Raw genomic sequence first — 18,933 nt, forward strand, 5'->3', positions numbered from 1 at the left:
ATAGTATATCTCTATGCTATAAATATATACTATATGTAATAGATAGCATATATACTATAGAATATATATGTATAGTATATACATATATACTAGAAAGTGTATGTACTTTATAGACACAGATATGTAGATGTCCATTTAAAATCTCATCTTCTTAGGCCAGCAAGGTGACTTAATCCCATCACCTTGAATATGAGGACAGAAAGGCTGCACGGCTTCCACCACACCGCCTTGTTTCTTCCTGGTCTAACTCTAGGGAGACATTGGGGGGTGTTTGATAAAAGACACCAGCAGCAAATAACATAAAGTCAGCCTGCAGGGAGGCCAGGGATGTGGTCTTTACTTTCGTGAGCCCTGAAGTGACTCATAAATCATGCAAAGGGTGGAACACTCTGGCCCACAGCACCCACGTCCCGCACAGCCAAGTCCAATTTCCACCATAAAACCATCCAAGAGTAAAAGGGCCAGCGGGACACTGTGCGGCTAAACACACACACCCCTGCCACCACGGAGTGCCTGACCGTGGCATCTCCCTGTGCCCAAGTCCTGGGCTGCACTGAAGCGCCAACACACAAAACCCAGACCTGCTGTAAGATATGGCCATGAGCAGAGGCAGGGCTCAGGCAGGCTGAGCAGCAGCTGGCTCAGAGGAGTGGGGGGGGAGAGGGAGAGAGCAGGCACAGCTTCTCTCTGCAGCTCCCCAGGCAGCTAGGGAAAGGGAGCAAGCCTAACATTCCAGATCCCCTTCGGGGCCCTCATTTACCTTAAAGAAACTTCCTCGCTTGTCCAGACCGCGGGCGCCCATGGTTGGAGCTGACATCTCCCCCAGCGAGGCTCCGCTGCACGCCGGGGACCCCTGAAGGCAGAGACATTTTTTAATGGTTGGTCCAGCCTGTAGGAAATTCCTTTCTAAGCCACAGAACACTCACAACAACAGTCCTGCCAAGATCTTTTTTCCGTCAACAACACAGTGCCACTGACTTCCCACCAAAGCCCTTCCACCTCCCAGCAGCCCGATTTCCTGCATGGCCAGCACAGTTCCTAGGCTGTGTGCCTCACCTCACAGCCCCACCCCCCACCTCTGCGGCTGACGTACAAGGTCCTTAGGGCTGCAGGAAGCATAATGATTGCTTTGTGTGTTTGCTTGACCTCGGCTGAAGTCCGAAGGGGACCAGTATTAGGTGTCCCCATACTCTGCTCTCAAAGCTTGTAGCTTGAATGTGGCCGATCAGAGAAGCACAGAGGAAGAACGAGGGTCTGTCCGTCCCAGGAAATCCTGCTGGAAGGGGGTGAAGTCATTCCTGGCCCTGCTAGCTCTTTCCCCAAGGCAAGGTCAACAGAAGGTCAGTGGCAAGAAATCCCTCTATTCTCTCCTTAGAAATCAGGAGGACCGGGATGCGACTCTGTGTTGCCGGTGACAGAGATCGGAGTGTGTAAGGGGGCGGTGTGTAAACAGCTCCATGACCATGCATGGGAGGGTCACCCGTGTGCACTCCGGAAGCTAGAGGAAAATGTCAAGGTGAGATAACACCATGATCCTGAATCAAAACCGTGGTTACTGGAGCTTGGAAATTTCCCCTGCATGAGCATCAAAACCCAGTAATACTTCCCTCTGGGCCACAAAACTTTCAACATTCATGCCTAAGTTAAATAAACTCACACCCAGATCAGCATGCATAACATAGAAACCACCCTCTCCTCCATCATCAACTCTTGCCATAACACACACGGGATGAAGCTCATCCCTGCCATGACGTGCAAACATCTCTCGGACGACTAAGGAATATGAAAAGTGGCTGCAGGGGTGCGGCAGGGAGATCCAGATGCCTAGCCAGCCGCGGAGCCAGCCAGCAGCACAAAAGGGACATTGAGGGCAGCGTTAGGGAAGTTACAGCAAGTGGGGAAGCATACACCCGTGGCAGAGCAGTATGCATGTGTGAGTGAGCCTTGTGCACAGAGAGGCAGGCTATGGCCCCAGTGGTCACGTTTCCCCCTGCATTCATGGTGAGCTGTGAAGATCCATGCGTGGAAGCCCACCTAGGAAAACTATGACAGCGCGCACACACACACGCCTTCTTCTTCTCTTTGAGGCATTGCTCCACAGCTGGGTCAGGTTCAGGGGTGCCTTCCCCGTGTTTGTCTCCATTTGCAATTCCACTGGGACCAAGGCCAAGGTTTGAATATCCTCCAGAGGAGGTCCAGGGCATTCCTGCTGACCCGGGAGGTTCAGGCTCTCCAGCTCAGCATCTGCAGGGGAGCCCAAACTCCAGGGTCTTTGAAGTTCACCTCCCATTAGCAAAGTCTGCAGGTTGGAGCAGCTCCAGAGAGAAAACACAGCGCTGAGCTCAGGACTAACAGCAGAACAGGAGCGGTGGGGAGTGAACGATTAACTGTTTACGGCCAGAAGCCCAGAAAGATTTAAATAGCACGCAGGGCTTGAAACCTTGCCTAAGGTCTGTAATTCTCGGCAGGGGATTCGATGCAGCCTGGCGGTTCAGGAACTGCTAACTCAGAGCCAAGACTTCATTCCTCATCCAGACCTAAGTTTCTTTGTTCTGCTCAGCAGTTTTTTCCATTTACAAACCCTCTCTGATGAGCCTGGACAAGCAGGGAATTTTGCCTACAGCGGTGGAGCAGAGTGGATTCCAGAAGCTTCCCGGTGCAGTCAGCTGCCTTGGGAACTGCACACACGCACTTGAACCTCAAGGGGTCTCTCAAGTTGCCGTCCAGTTTGGATTCCGCGAGGGGCAGACGGGTCCATCCATCGCTCTTCTTCAGCAAACACAGGTGCCACCCCACCTTTTTCCAAAGGCTACTCCAGGATGGAGATGAACTCAGGTGACAGGACACACAGCAGGTGCACGCCACGGAGGGGAATGCTGGGGGCCGCCCCGCAATCCAACCAGACAGCCCATGCATCGACTGTTTTTGCTTTTAAATAAACTCCTTAAAAGCCCCCAAAGAAGTTTTGATTTAAGATCTTTGCCATTGCAGCAACTGTTTTCTTTGCAAATCGTAACCTCTTACCCCTTGGCTCAACACACACAGCAACCGCCTCTAATTTAAAACAATCTCTTCTCCTTTCCACTCGCAGTTCCCCATCCCTCACCCGGAGTTTTTGTTCCCAGACCACCCGAGAAACAGCTGGACTAAGAAAGAAGAAGGTACCGTGGTCAGAGAGCTGGTAAAATTCCTCCAGATTCACGCCCGTGGAAGGCTGCTCTTTTCCTGGTTAGGGAAAGCGGGTTCTTGAAACAGCAAGCAGAGCGCATCCAGCGGGTCTTCCCAGATGCTCGGGAAGAGCGAAAGCAACAAAACCCCAAGAGCAAAAAATGTAGCCCTAGTGGGACAAAGGACACTGCGAACGTTTCGGAGCTGCCAGGCCCTTTCAATAACACCACTGAAAGAATGTAAACCGAGCTGAAGTCAGGGCTGGAGGAGGGCGCAGGCAGGAAGTGAAGATCCTTCACTCACCCAGCAAATCACAGGCTCTGTCGCTTGGGCGGAGAAGTAGCTGTGGTGCTCCAGGTGGCCCTGAGAGCCAAGAGTGACTGCAGAGGCTAAGGGAGATCTGACCTTAAAAGCAGAAAGGGCCCTGGAGGCTTCTGGCCGGGCTCCAGACCAAGCTGGCTGCCGGCTGAGACGCCAGCGCCAGGCCACCACCTGCCCAGCCCTTTCTACTGGGAGCACTGAGAATCGGAGCCAAAGCCACCTCCACCTGGGTGGCAGCTGCCCACCGGGATGCAAACCAAGTCCTCAACTTCCAGCTCATTGATGAACGGAGCTGGGCTGAGTTAAGCATTCTCTCAGCTTTTGTATTACCTGGCCACTGGCCAGACTGGGCAAGAAAGAGGCTCTAAAACCCATTAGAAACTCATCTTTCCAGGCCACTCCCCTCCCTGCCTCTTAATTAATTTAATCAAACTGTTGCCTTCCTATTTGAGGACTGGGTGCAGTTTATTATTTTTTAAAAATCTTTTTAATTAACAAGTAAAATTGTATATATGTATGGTGCATATCAGAATGTTTTAAAATACGTGCACATCAGGGGATGGCTAAAATCAAGCTAATGACACAGCCATCAGCTCCCATATTTCTCATTCATTTGCGGTGAGCACACTGAAAACCTCTCAGCGATTTTCAAATACTTCCAAGAGTCCATGGAAAATGATACTAAAAAATCTCATTTTGGTGAAAAATGTTTTGGAATCCAAGCATCGTGTCCGCATAAGGTCCATTTGCCATCTCCCCATACCCTGTTTTTTCACTATAGTCACCATGTTGTACAACTGACCTCCTGAAATACTGGGTCCTTTGACCAACTTCACCCCAATCCTCTGTCCCCTCCCTCTTTCCTATACTTCAGCTCCCCCCCGCAACCCCACAGAAGCACCTGTGCACCTGCAGTGACATCCACCACTCACAGCTGAGCTTTTTTGAGTCCCGTGTTCTCAGCTCCAGGCTGCTGAGAGCATTGGTCCTGATTCCTTCCTTCTTTTCTTTCTAGTAGTTGAAGGAAGTGAGGCGAGATGGACTTCAGTCTTAGTAAACACAACCTTGTTATTATAATTACTTTACAGCCAAACTGACTGAAGTGGGACCGCGTGACTCACCCCAGGGGGGCCTGCCAGGTCAAGTCCAAATCTGAGAAATGCGCTTCACCTCTTCGCCTGGTGCTTTAAACGGCTCCCACACCCGGCAGGTCTTTTTTCTGAGAGCCACAGAAGCAAGTGAGGGCGGCTCTATGTCTGGAAGCTCTCTAAATATTTCCATAATTATCTTTGTATCGTCATGGATTCGACAAGTTGGACACAAAAAATATTATTCCAGGCTCTGGCTTGACAATTCCAGTTATGCAAACTTAAAAAAAAAGGTTTAAAATTTATCCTTGTCCAGCACTGGTTCTCCTTCACTCAATAGTCACATTTAGTTTTATAAAAACTGTTTAAGAGCACAGAAACTTTCCATTGAAAAGAGAATTAGCTAATTTATGAGAAAGTATGAAATTGGAAGCAAAGAGCTATATGCCTGGCCCCTTTTCCCAACAACTGTGTTATTCAATATAATTTTTTTAAGGATTTATTTTACTTATTTGAAAGGCAGAGTTACAGAGAGAGAGAGAGAGAGAGAGAGCACTTTCATCCACTGGTTCACTCTCCAAATGGCTGCAATGGCCAAGGCTGGACCAAGCCGAAGCCAGGAGCCGGCAACCTCTTCTGATCTTCCACGTGGGTGTAGTGGCCCAGACACTTGGACCACCTTCTGCTGCTTTCTCAGGCCATAAGCAGGGAGCTTGATTGGAAGTAGAGCAGCCAGGGATTGAAGTTAGGGTGCTGGCTTGCAGGTGGCACGGTGTAACCTGTTATGCCACAATGTTGTCCCCATAAATAAGATTTAAAATGTTGTCCAGTGCCTTGGTTTTCCTAAGAATAGCTGAGGAAACAGCTGGGATTTTTTTCATATTATATTATTATTATTATCAAATAATCATTTCTGCCACTTATAGGATTAGCCTGTAATGGGGTTCATTTGACTCAGAGTCCATCTCTTCTGTCTTTGGATAGATGGATCACAGACTCCCAGCAACTCTCACCTTATCCAGGCTGCAGAAGCTATGTCAGTGCCTAAGTAGCCACGGCAGACAACAGGTGGGCAGCTGGCTAGAAAGCGCCTGTTTTCTGGGATAGGACTTTACCTCTCTCATCTCCCACCCAATGCCCTCACTTCCCCTTTGGACCCTTCAAGAACTGGCCTCCTGCATATTCCTCCCCCACATCCTTGGGGGGCATCCCTTATTCATCTCTACTAACAGCCTCTCCTGCCCCCCTAGAATGAGTAGGAAGAGGGAGGGAGTGGTGGCTACTCCCAAGGTCATTGCAAGTAGGTGTATCTTCAAACAACACTGCGATGATGTCACACAGACATGGGGAAACATCATAAACCACACGGGCTCTTAACCCGAAGAACCTGCACATGGACAGCCCACATATCCTAGATGTCGCTAGGGTCTGCTTGTCTACCTGCTGGAACCTGGGGTCAGCGCTTTCCCAAAGCTCTCTGTCCATGGTGATGGAAAGTCCACGGACACATTACTCTTTGTTACTCTTTTTTCTTTTTTTTTTCCAATAGGCAGAGAGACAGAGACAGAGCTCTTCCATCCACTGCTTCACTCCCTAAATGCCTGCAAACAACCAGAGCTAAGCCAAGCCAAAGCTGGGAGCTGAGTATTCCATCCAGGATTGCCAGCAGATGGCACTTAGGATCGGCATTAGCAGGAAGCTAGAGTCAGAAGCCACAGCTGACTATCAAACCCAGGAACTCCGATGTGGGACACAGATGTCTTCAAATCTAGGCCAGGGACAGGATTTTGGCACAGGAGTTAAGCCCTCCCTTGGGACTCTTACACCCCACATTGGAGTGTCTGGTTGGACTCCCAGCTCTGCCTCTGGCTCCAGCTTCCTGCCAACATGCACCCTGGGAGGCAGAGGCATTGGCTCAAGTACTGGGGTCTCCACCAACCGTGTGGGAGATACAGACCGAGTTCTAGGCTCCTGGCCTCAGCCTGGCCCAGTCCTGGCTTTTGTGATCATTTGAAGAATGAACCAACAGACGGAAGATTTCTCTCTGTCTCTGTCTCCCTGTCTTTCTGCCTTCAAATAAACTTTTCTTAAAGATTTATTTATTTGAAAGACAGAATTACAGAGAGAGAGAGAGAGAGAGAGAGAGAGAGATCGATCTTTCATCTGCTGGTTCACTCCCCAAATGGCTGCAATGGCCAGAGCTGGGCCAGTCTGAAGCCAGGAGCCAGGAGCTTCTTCTAGCTCTCTCACATGGGTGCAGGGGCCCATGCACTTGAGCTGCCTTCTGTTGTTTTCCTAGGCACATTAGCAGGGAGCTGGATCAGAAGTGGAGCAGCTGAGACTCGAACCAGGTACCCATTTGGGATGCCAGTGTCGCAGGCAGTGGCTTTACCCACTATGCCACAATGCTGGCCCCCAAATAAATTAAAAAAAAAAAAAAAAAAGGAAATGTAGGCCATGGAGAGGGTATTGTAGTACAGCAGGTTAAGCCACCTCTTGGGATACCTGCAATCCCATACTGGAGTGCTTGGTTGGAGTTTCGGTTACTCTGCACTTCCAATTCAGCTTCCTACTCACTTGGACCATGGGAGGCAGAGATGATGGGTTAAGCGCCATGTGGGTGACCTGGATGGAGCTCCAGGCTGCTGGCTTCAGCCTGGCCCAGCCCTCGCTGTTGCAGGTATTTGCTAAGTGAACCAGTGTACTGAAGGCTTTCTCTCTCTCTCTCTCTCTGCCTTTCAAAAGAAATGAAATAAGCACACGTTATAAATAAATACCTACATAAATAAATCTGGGCTGCATGCCTGCACCCAGATGTTTCCTTTTAGTTGAGGCTGAAACCTGGCAGCTCTGGGGTTGCGTCCACTCTGCAGACCCATACATTACATAATGCGTTTAAAATTTTTTTGGAATTAACTGTTTCCAGAGACAAAGATTCACATCCAAGTTCATTAGAGGTGACTCCAGGTAACTCCGGCAGGGAAGCGGGGATGTGAAACAGGTTAGAGCAACCCAGACAAGGTGCACTGTCAAGCATTCATCACCATAACTGTACTTCACCCATTTTGGAGCTAGGGCAGAGGACACCTCAGGTAGCTGGTGCACCTGTCCATCAACTGCCCCATCACTGGCTGAGTAATGCCCGTAGGGGACCCTCACCCATACACCTCTGGGTGGGTAGAAAGTGTTCTGGGGGCCCAAAGACAGCCCTCATGCTCAGTTGGGCGTTTGGAGACCAGACCAGCATGCACAGAAGTGCTAAGTACCCAAGGGAAGGACTCAACGGCCCCTCCTGACACAACCAGCAATGCTAGACCATCACTGTGTTGAGCGTGCAGTGTGGAAGTCAAGCTTCTGAGGTCGCACTGAGCTGCCACCCTGGCATGGCCACCACTGGATTCTGAGTAGTCTGTTCATTGATGGGCAATAAGCTCCTCCCCAGGGCCGACAGACACGCCTCTCTCACTCCTGCACCCGAGTGATTCACCCACATCACTGTCACATACCTGTGCTGGCTCTACAGGGTGTGTTGTGTGATTCTGCCCACCACATGCCCTCTGCTGATTGGACAGGGGCTAGGCATCTGACCCCGACTAGTCCCGAGCTGTTCTCAGACGAAACAGACTCTTCTGCTCAAGAATTCAAGTCGGGAGTCACAGAGGAGGTGCTTTTGCTTGAAAGGCTGGGTTCAGAGCCCCCTGGTGGCTCAGTGTGTGGGGAGTGGGGATCCTGAGTGAACAGACAGGCGAGACCATTGGACCACAGCGGGTAGAGACAGAATGAGCAGCTGAGAGCTGAGCAGTTTGGGGGATTGATGTTCCTTCGCAACAAATGTGCTTTGGCTTCAGAAGGATGGAGGAGAACACGAGTTCTTAGAAGCAGGTGGAGGCCAGCGCCGTGGCTCAATAGGCTGATCCTCCGCCTTGCGGCGCTGGCACACCAGGTTCTAGTCCCGGTTGGGGCGCCAGATTCTGTCCCGGCTGCCCCTCTTCCGGGCCAGCTCTCTGCTGTGGCCCGGGAGTGCAGTGGAGGATGGCCCAAGTGCTTGGGCCCTGCACCCCATGGGAGACCAGGAGAAGCACCTGGCTCCTGCCATTGGATCAGCGCGGTGTGCTGGCCGCGGCGGCCATTGGAGGGTGAACCAACGGCAAAGGAAGACCTTTCTCTCTGTTTCTCTCTCTCACTGTCCACTCTGCCTGTCAAAAAAAAAAAAAAAGAAGCAGGTGGAACATTAAGATGCTTATCACTGTCTTATCAGATGTTTATTTCAAAGATCTTGGAAGAAATGAAGGCACCTGCTGATAAAGAAGCAGCCCATCAAACCCAAACAGACTTGGCAGGAGTCCCCTTCGGAGAATTCCTTAGATGAACACGGGAGTCAGAGAACTTTAGATCAGAGAACTTTGAAAGGAGGCTGTCAAATTCTGGGGGTGAGGAGACAGGTGGACACCATGTTTCTGTCTCTTCTTTCTCCACTGCCAGGTGAGTGGAGGCTGTGCGCTTTCTCTTTCTCTCTCTTTCTCTTTCTCTCTCTCACTCTCTTTCTCTCATCCAACTTGAATAAAATGTAATTGATTCAGCTTTCTGATCATGGGACAGAGTTGTGGATTGTTGTCCAAAGGTTTCTTTGTGACCTTAAGGAAGTTTTAACTTCATGTTTAATAAACACAAATATTTCCATTGGAAAGATACCAATATCAATAATTTTCATGGAGGGAATATTTCTTGGAATCAACTCCATTCAGCCATCCTAATGCTTTGGTCAGTTTTCTCAAACTGTGCAAACTGTTTAAATCTCTTTCAGTTCTATTTTAGTGTGCCTTTCTCCTTTCCTAATATAAGAACTTAAAATTATTGAAGATTCTAGTTTCATTCTAAAAACTTCATTGTTTGAAGTTTTATGGGTGGGTCTATGATCCATTGCAAATTAATTTTTGTGCATGGCATGAGAGAAAAGATCAGAGTTTTTATTTTTCCACATGGGATATCCATCTAAATTTAATTTTATGGAAAACAGTTCTGAGGGATGAATTCCATTCCTTATAAACTGCCTATCAGAGATGTGATTGATCAAACAGATTTTCGTCTCTGGGAAATTTTACGGCTTGAGGTTTCTGTTATGTGTCCACAAAATTCCAATTTTGAATTTTGTAAGATCAATGGCTGCTTCTGTCAGTTTTCACTCAGTAACCAAGGTGACTGCAGAATTTTTCCTCAGGTTTTCTTCTGCCAGTGCAATTCTTCTCAGACGAAGGTATGTTTTTTTTTTTTTTTCCCTCCTTCTAAATTTACAAACAAGATGTGATTCCTCAGGCAGGATCTGGCTATGTCACAAAGTCTGTTGGATACAGCTTCACCTATTTCTAAGTGGTTTCAATATTGGACATTTTGTAATACTTAGATACTTAGTAAGAAAAGACACTGAAGGTTGGCGCCACGGCTCACTAGACTAATCCTCCACCTGCGGTGCCGGCACACCGGGTTCTAGTCCCGGTCGGGGCACCGGATTCTGTCCCGGTTGCCCCTCTTCCAGTCCAACTCTCTGCTGGGGCCTGGGAGTACAGTGGAGGATGGCCCAAGTGCTTGGGCCCTGCACCCGCATGGGAGACCAGGAGAAACACCTGGCTCCTGCCTTCGGATCAGCGTGGTGTGCCGGCGGCAGCGGCCATTGGAGGGTGAACCAACGGAAAAGGAAGACCTTTCTCTCTGTCTCTCTCTCTCTCATTGTCCACTCTACCTGTCAAAAAAAAAAAGACACTGAGGGGCCAGTGATGTGGCACAGCAGATTGACGCCCTGGCCTGAGGCGCTGGCATCCCATGTGGGTGCTGATTCTAGTCCCGGCTACCCCTCTTCCGATCCGGCTCTCTGCCGTGGCCTGGGAGGACAGTGGAGGATGGCCCAGGTCCTTGGGCCCCTGCACCCATGTGGGAGACCCGGAGGAGACTCATGGCTCCTGGCTTCAGATTGGCTCAGCTCCGGCTGTTGTGGCCATCTGGGGAGTGAACCAGTGGATGGAAGATCTCTCACTGTGTCTCTGCCTTTCTCTGTAACTATGTCTTTGAAATAAACAAAATAAATCTTTAAAAAAAAAAAAAAAAGAAAAGGCACTGAGAATATTCTAGTGCCCAGCAAGGGACTGCTACAATTCTAAACTCTTTATTTTTAAAGTGTTTCTGTTTTGTTTACTAACAGTCTATGTTCTCCACGGAGTGAAGAGGAAAGATCATGCACAAAGTCCAAATAGGGACATGGAAAGGCCTTGGGCCACTCAGGGTCATGATACCTACTTCTCTGTAGAGGGTAGGGGAGGGCATCACCCCTGATAATGAACTTGTCCCTAGCACCCGTCCCAGCTGCAACCTCACTTCCTTCTTTGCCCTGTATTGTTTTCCTGTATAAGTTGGCGTCTTCCCAATCCTTCCACTTCACCTGCCATCAGTGATGTGCTGGAGAAAGCTTAACAACTGACCTTCAGAGAGGCAAAACCCCCAAGAGTTGGCATTTGCATATTAGAGGTGCAAGCACTCCATCATGGTTGATTTCAAGCTCCCAGCATGACATGAATATACTTGGAAAATTCCTGAAAATGTAGCGATCAGCTCTAATGATCCGAGACAACGGACTCTGGGTCACCACTGTATTTAATTTGCCAATTCTAAACCACACGGGAAACATGAGATGGCAGAAGTGAGAAACTGGGTATCTAGACAGAACCCTGTGCTCAGCCACGAAACCAGATCGTTACTAGTGGGACCTGACCATTTCTGGCTACCATCCCCACTAAGTTAAAGGGTGCCATCCAGGAAGCCCTATGTTCAGCCCATTATTTGAGTGAATTCCTTTTCTTTAGGGGGTGAAGAGGAGAGGAACAGACTTTGGTTATGCAGTCAAGCCTTGGGGACCCTATTTGCATACTCAGGGTAGTACAGTAGTCTCTCTCCTCTGATTCTTGCTTTCTGTGATTATCCTGGTACCACAGTGCTATTGTCAGCCAACCCTGATCAACGTTAACACCGGCCCCTAAGCACAGAAGCATCGAACGCTAGCCATTTGGATGTGCCAAAGAGAAAGACGTGAGGGTTCTCAACTTAAGATGGAAAGAATACCATATGCTGAGGGTGCTAAGATCCACGGTGGAAAACCCATCTTTATGTGGGAAATTGTGATGATGGAAAAGTCTGTGCTGGTTTCGGTGCTGCACCTCATCTGTAAAGGTTATGACTAAGGTCAGTGCTTAGGAAAGGCGGAGAGGCACTCAATTTGTGCACAATGGTACTTCAAACATTTCATGGAAAAGTGGAATGAAAAGGCAAGTTTACTTTGCTGCAAAAAAACCCAATATCCACCTGCAGTTTTCATACTGCACATTTTCCGTGAACTTTTTGAAGACCTCTTGTGGGCATGCATTTCAAATGCTTGTGCACCAAAATAAAGTCTTTTAGTTGCTTTTCCCATGAACTTGCTAAAGTACTCTTGTATGTATGTATCAGACTCGGGGTTTGGGACCACGCGTGTTTTCAGGCATTCTCCAGGAGCTTTGGGTCTCAGCCCTTAGATGAGAGGGGATGACCCTATCTCCAACCCTTTATATTGTGCGTGGCAGGCAAGTATGCATGAAATAGAAAAAGGAAAAAATAAGATTTTACTCCTGTGAATTTATCTTCCCTTCTTCACAATTCTACAGAAGATCTCTACTTACTATGATCTGTAGGACCTCAGCACATAATTTTTTCCTTGTTGGATGAAGATTCATTACTAAGATTTTTGCAAAGAAGTCATTGAGGCTGTAAAGATGGATTTTAAAATAGGCTCCCTCAATAGCAAGAGATAATGGCTGGAACCACAGCATGAAGGTGACAGGTGAGATGAAATGCCAGCAGTGTGCATGCCATGCTGTGGACCCACATAACATATCAAAAGAAACACATTTTCAGGCTCCAGCATCCCTTATGCAATGCAGTTCGAGTCCCAGCTGCTCCACTTCTGATCCAGCTCCCTGTAAGTGGCCTGGGAAAGCAGTGGAAGATGGCCCAAGTGCTTGGGTCCCTGCACCCACATGGGAGATCCAGATGAAGCTCTTGGCTCCTGGCTCCTGGCTCCTGGCTTCAGCCTGGTCCAGCTCCAGCCATTGTAGCCATTTGGGTAGTGAACCAGCAGATGGAAGATCTCTCTCTCTCTCTCTCTCTCTCTCTCTCTCTCCCCTCCTTCCCCCTCTCTCCGTAACTCTGCCTTTCAAATAAATCTTTTTAAAAAAAGAAGAAACACCTTTCATACCACTTTGAAAGATAAGAAAACTGGCTTAGCAAGTCTACAGTTCTCTCTGTGGTTGGATCCTTCCCAGAGACCAAGGTCTATAGGCCTTTCTTCCCTAATGTACAGACTTACTTTGTTTTCTACCTAGGCCAATCATGGTTGTTAGCTCTTTCATTCTTGTATAAATCAGAATTCTAGAGAAGTCTCCAGAAATGAGTCCAAGCCATCACATTACCATGGGAGCCCACAAAACAAAGAATCCACCAAAACAAACGCAAAACCTCCCCTGAAATGTAACAGGCCCAGCAAACCAACTTGTCCATGCATCCATGTATGTGCAGGCACCTGTGGGCTCCCATCCTTGCTCCAAAGAAGTGGGCTGCAGAACAGGCCACTGTTCTCCACTGAGCAACACCCCCTTGTACACCTGCAGATTCCATGTGGGATGGTGAGGGGGGAAGCATGGTGTCCGCTACCAAAATAACAAAACATCAACACATCTTCTATGCGAAGTAAATGCTCAAATAACATGAACTCATATGGCCCTGCAGGGAGACACATAAAGAAACAGATCTCCAAAAAACAATTTAATATTCGGCGTTTCTCCAAAGGAGCCTTGGAAATCATATGATGCCCTCTGGGACATCTGTTGTCAGCACTGTGCCTCCGGAGTTTAGGAGTGTTTAAAAGGTGCTCTCTTGATTGGTCAATGGTATTCGTGTCCTTTCCTGTGGCAGACAAGGCCATACAATTGGGGTATTTCACAAATCCACTGCTTGGCTATCTACAGAACGCAAAGTTTCTGCAAGGCTCTCTCTGCAGGTTCTCTTGGAAGCTCAGGGTTTTCATCCCAGCATTCTACCCTACTCTGACCCTCCCATTCAGATGTCTGACAAGTTCCGCTTGGTTACTGTGCAGCTGCCCCAGGTCCAGCGCAGGCAGCAGGATCCCTTCCGACTTGCTGAGGGCACCTGAGTTGGGTGCACGTCTTGTCTAAGAGAGACTGCTCACGGTCATCACCATAGCCAAGGGGTCCAACTTCTGGAAAAAGCAGAGGGGAGGATGTGGGGTCGAATGGGCCCAGGGGTGGACGGTCTGAATCGACAATAGAGGCAATACCCTGACCTCGTTTGGATTCTCACACCACCCAAGGCGAGGCCAGGCGGATACTCATGGAGTATCCTCACAGAAGGAGGCCTGGATATAAGAGGGTACTTCACTAACTTTCTGGGAAAATGGAATGAAGAGATGTTTATGAAATGCATGCAGAATTGGTGGGGTTTTTTTGCATAATACATGTTTTCCATAAGCTTTGTGAAGATCAATCATATTTACATCTCAGTAGTTACAAATTATAAATCAGAGCCGGCGCTGTGGTATGGTAGGTAAAGTCGCCATCTGCAGTGCCGGCATCCCACATGGGCCCCAGTTCGAGTCTTGGCTGCTCCACTTCTGATCCAGCTCTTTGCTATGGCCTAGGAAAGCAGCAGAAGATGGCTCAAGTCCTTGGGCCCCTGCACCCGACAGACCCACAGGAAGCTCCTGGCTCCTGGCTTCAATCGGCCCAGCTCCAGCCTTTGCAGCCATTTGAGGAGTAAACCAGCAGATGGAACATGGATCTCGCTCTCTGTCTCTCTGTAACTCCACCTTTCAAATAAATAAATAAATCTTTTTAAAGAAATTATAAATCAAGACTACCGATGCTTAGTTAGAATACGTTCATTCCAGTCTCCCACTGCGATGGATGTGCCTACTGTCAGGACTTGGGAGGCCCAGTTCCAATTTAAAATCTGCGGAGTTCTCAGTGTTTTGTGCCATGGCAGGGGGATGCGGGGCAACTCCAAACCTGGGCCACCAAGAGAGGCAGGCTTGGGCCACGTGGCTGCGACTCTGGAGTTCTGGGCACCCGAGGGGTCGAGCCAGGCAGGGGAATGTGGGCTCAAGACTGGTACAGCCCTTTTGCCCTGTAGATGTGTTCCTCCATGGGGAGGGCTCACATTAGGGTGGCCACGTGGGGTCATCTTAGGGCTCTCAACAGACTGGACATAGCTTCTGCTGCTGATTCTAACACCTTTGTCCAAATTTGGTCTACAGGAATAGAAGATGCAATGCTGTGTGGCCCTGGGTACATCCTTGGGGTACTTGGGGAAGCAGATTGGCTTGGGGTCAACAGCTGTGAGGCTTCCTGACTTCTCTCTGGCTCTGAATTGCAGCGTGAGCAGTCATGCTCTCTCCTTAAAAGCATCTTGGCTACTGTGTTCCCTCCTTTATCTACAGCTCTTTCTTAGGGCTATCGCCAAACACAGAGATAGTAGATCCATACGGATCTATTACCCTGGTCTCCTCTAATGCTGTTCTCAGTGGTAAAGCAGCCGCCCTACCCTCCAAGCATCTTTGTGTGAAGTCAAAACACACCTGGTATATGTACTGAAAAGTAACTTCAGTGTTCCTAGACAAACTGCCATAGCTACATTATCTTTGAGGCCAGAATAATGTGATGCCCCCAACATGGCCTCCAGTTCCTGCAGGTGATAGAACTATGGAAAGCACACGTGGTCATCACCCCTGTGATGGTCAAGCTGGTTGCCACCTTTCAGGATGACTTCATCCCATCTCCAGCAAGAGGGAAGATTAGAAGTAAAGCTCTAATCTTTCCCAGGATCTCGTCTTTGCTTTCCCCCAGATGGCTGGAAGTGTCTTTGCCGAAGTCAAGGTGAGTTCACACCAGCTTCAGTGCTGGGCCACGCCCACCCCCTCGCAGCCTCACTAGGGGTGGTGGGGCTCTGGATGTAACAGAGTGACATCCTATGACTCTGGGGACAGCAACCCAGTCGGGATGTGGTGTTTTGATTCAGAAAGGGCTTTGATCCTTGTAGCCCTAATTTACTTGTCTGTATGGCAGCATTGGCTGTGTAGCACCATCATCTAAAATGTAGACTCCTGGGCAGCATCCCATACAGGTGCCAGTTCGAGTCCTGGCTATTCCACTTCCAATCCAGCTCCCTGCTAATGTGCCTGGGAAAAGCAGTAGAAGATGGCCCAAGTGCGTAGGCCCCTGCACTCTCAGGGGAGACCCAGATGAAGCTCCTGGCTTCAGCCTGGGCCAGCCCCAGTTGCTGTGGCCATCTGGAGAGTGAACAGGCAGATGGACGATCCCTGTCTCTGTCTCTGCCTCTCCCTTTAATTTTCAAATAAAATAAAATAAATCTTAAAAAAAAAAGCAAGACTCCTTTACAGCTGGAAGCGTCCATCTTAACCAAGGTTTCACTGCTGTCCAGCTAGGTCCTGTTCTCTTATTTAGGGGTATCTCTTCTTCTCTCCTGCTCTCTGTTGGGTTTTTCTATCCCTTTATTATTCAACTGAGGTGTACAAGAGAGAAATCAAATCACTCCATTGGCAGATTTGTGCATCACTTCTGAATTGTAGCTATTTTTTTTTTTTTTTGGTGGGGGGAGATGTCTGGTTCCAATAAAAATAAAGACAAAAACAAAAACCAGCTGGCGCCGCAGCTCAATAGGCTAATCCTCCGCCTTGCGGCGCCGGCACACTGGGTTCTAGCCCTGGTCGGGGCGCCAGATTCTGTCCCAGTTGCCCCTCTTCCATGCCAGCTCTCTGCTGTGGGCCGGGAGTGCAGTGGAGGATGGCCCAAATCCTTGGGCCCTGCACCCTATGGGAGACCAGGATAAGCACCTGGCTCCTGGCTTCAGATCAGCGGGGTGTGCTGGCCGCAGCACGCCAGCTGCAGCGGCCATTGGGGAGTGAACAAACGGCAAAGGAAGACCTTTCTCTCTGTCTCTCTCACTGTCCACTCTGCCTGTCAAAAACAAACAAACAAACAAAAAAACAAACCAAGGGTTTGTGGCGTCCTCATCCTCCTTCCCCACCTCCTTTTCTGGACTCAGAAATATCTGTCTACAAAAAAGCCCAGGAAGCACTGGCGTCGCGTTTGTCTCTCTGAAAGTCAGCTTCAGTGCTGACTTTTCCCTTCACATTCGTTCCCCTGGGATCTTTGCTGCTCCTTCTGCTAACGACATCCCCAGGCTGGAGACCTCAGCGGGAGGCACATCCATCACCTAGCGGAGGAGCGGCGCTGCTGAGTCTAGTCCAGTCTCTCTCATCTTCCTTCCCGGACCCCACACCCACTCAGGTCTTGGACCCTGGCAGCCTTAATGACTTCAGCAGCTCCCAGTACCTGGCACACCCGCCACCGTCTGACTGCTCCACCTCACCATGCAGTCTGCACCAAAGAAACGCCCTTCCTGGCTCACCACAGGGCCCCCCGTGGCTCCAATCCAACTTTCCAATCTCTGCCTTCATTCTTCTGCTCAGTGTAACCTGTTGCCGCCATCTGCTTTGCATTTCTGTAACAAAATACTTGGGATTCCTGAGATCTATTGGGTTCATGATACCCACGATTCAAGAGGACAGCATTGGGACAAGCGCTGTGGTGCAGCGGGTTAAAGCCCTGGGCTGCAGCACCAGCATCTCATACGGGCACCGGTTCCAGTCTCAGCTCTTCCAGCTCTCTGCTAGTGGCCTGCACCCATGTGAGAGACCTGGAAGGAGCTCATGACTCCTTGCTTCAGATGGGCCCAGCTCTGGCCATTGTAGCCATGTGGGGAGTGAACCAGTGAATGGAAGACTTCTCTCTCTCTCTGCCTCTGCCTCTCTCTAACTCTGCCTTTCATATAAATAAATAAATAAAATATTAAAAAAGTGCCATCTGCTCAGCTCCAGTGAGGCCTGCACTGTGGACACCATCATGGTGCTGGGGGTGCAAGCAGAAAAGGGACTCGGGGAGGAGCTGAGCTCACTGATGGAACCCAGGCTCTTGTGATGTTCTGCGGGAGTGAAAATGCTTCCTCATGAAAACCTCATCAAATCCCATGAAATCCCACCTCTTATCACCACCACGCTGGGGAGCAAGCCTCCAGCACCCAACCTTAACCGTATCCAAACCCTAGCATCTGCTTTAATCTCTGTTCCCTAGACTAGCAGCTTCTGGAACAAATCTTTTTTTGGTAAAGATTTATTTATTTTGCTTGACAGTCAAGAGTTACACAGAGAGAGGAGAGGCAGAGAGAGAGAGAGTCTTCCATCCGCTGGTTCACTCCCCAGATGGCCGCAACAGCCGGAGCTGTGCCGATCTGAAGCCAGGAGCCAGGAGCCTCCTCTGGGTCTCCCATGTCGGTGCAGGGGCCCAAGGACCCAAGCCATCCTCCACTGCCCTCCCATGCCACAGCAGTGAGCTGGATCGGAAGTGGAGCAGCCGGGTCTCAAACCAGCACCCACATTGGGATGCTGACATTGCACCCACCATGCCACAGTGTCAGCCCCTGGAACAAGTCCTTTAATTGGGTGCAATCCCAGGCAAGGTGAAGTCAGGGCATGTAACAGACATCCGGAAACAAAAAAGAGCAGCTGTGATGTCTCCAGTCTGCAGAAGTGTTATCGTGAGATTTCACTGCCTCTGAGCTATCATCACATTCTGGACTTCATGGTATTACGTTCTACAAAGTTACTGCCAATAGTGCATTAGCAAACACAAACATTGAAGCGTTGCTCCTAGAGCAAACAGGCTTAGGTTCCTGCTGGCCGCTGACTGCTGGCCATGGTATTTGTATGAAAAGGTTTTTTGTTTTGTTTTGTTTTGTTTTTCTGACAGGTAGAGTTAGACAGTGAGAGAGAGAGAGAGAGAGAGAGAGAGAGAGACAGACAAAGGTCTTTTTTCCATTGGCTCACCCCCCAAATGGCTACTACTGCTGGCGCACTGCGCCAATCCGAAGCCAGAAGCCAGGTGCTTCCTCCTGGTCTCCCATGCGGGTGCAGGGCCCAAGGACCTGGGCCATCCTCCACTGCACTCCTGGGCCACAGCAGCGAGCTGGCCTGGAAGAGGAACAACCAGGACAGAACCGGCACCCCACCCAGGACTAGAACCCAGAGTACAGGCGCCGCAGGCGGAGGATTAGCCTAATGAGCCACAGCGCCAGCCATGAAAAGGTTATTATACAAGTCTGCTGCAAGTGCATTTCTGTTGAGGAAACATCTTATTTAATTTGTATTCCTGATTCATTAACACTCACCTTACGGTCAGATACACAC

The 18,933-nt window shown here is 49.3% G+C and overlaps 1 protein-coding gene across 5 annotated transcripts in view; it reads right to left on the reverse strand.

The window, feature by feature from the left end:
- Positions 1-18,933, reverse strand: part of RIN2 (Ras and Rab interactor 2) — a 238,679-nt gene that overhangs the window by 116,461 nt on the left and 103,285 nt on the right. The window contains exons 1-2 of one of the 5 annotated variants that reach the window (XM_062203803.1): positions 3,472-3,488; positions 761-853 (exon numbers count right to left, since the gene is read on the reverse strand). In XM_062203803.1, coding sequence (XP_062059787.1) covers positions 761-817 — 57 coding nt within the window. In that variant the 5' untranslated portion in view covers positions 818-853; positions 3,472-3,488. Of the gene's footprint in view, positions 1-760; positions 854-926; positions 1,014-1,093; positions 1,111-3,165; positions 3,413-3,471; positions 3,489-18,933 lie in introns of those variants that run through there. The other 4 variants (XM_062203800.1, XM_062203802.1, XM_062203801.1 and 1 more) reach the window with 4 other exon arrangements.

This window comes from Lepus europaeus, chromosome 10 (genome assembly GCF_033115175.1).
Source record: "Lepus europaeus isolate LE1 chromosome 10, mLepTim1.pri, whole genome shotgun sequence".
Lineage (NCBI taxonomy): Eukaryota > Metazoa > Chordata > Mammalia > Lagomorpha > Leporidae > Lepus > Lepus europaeus.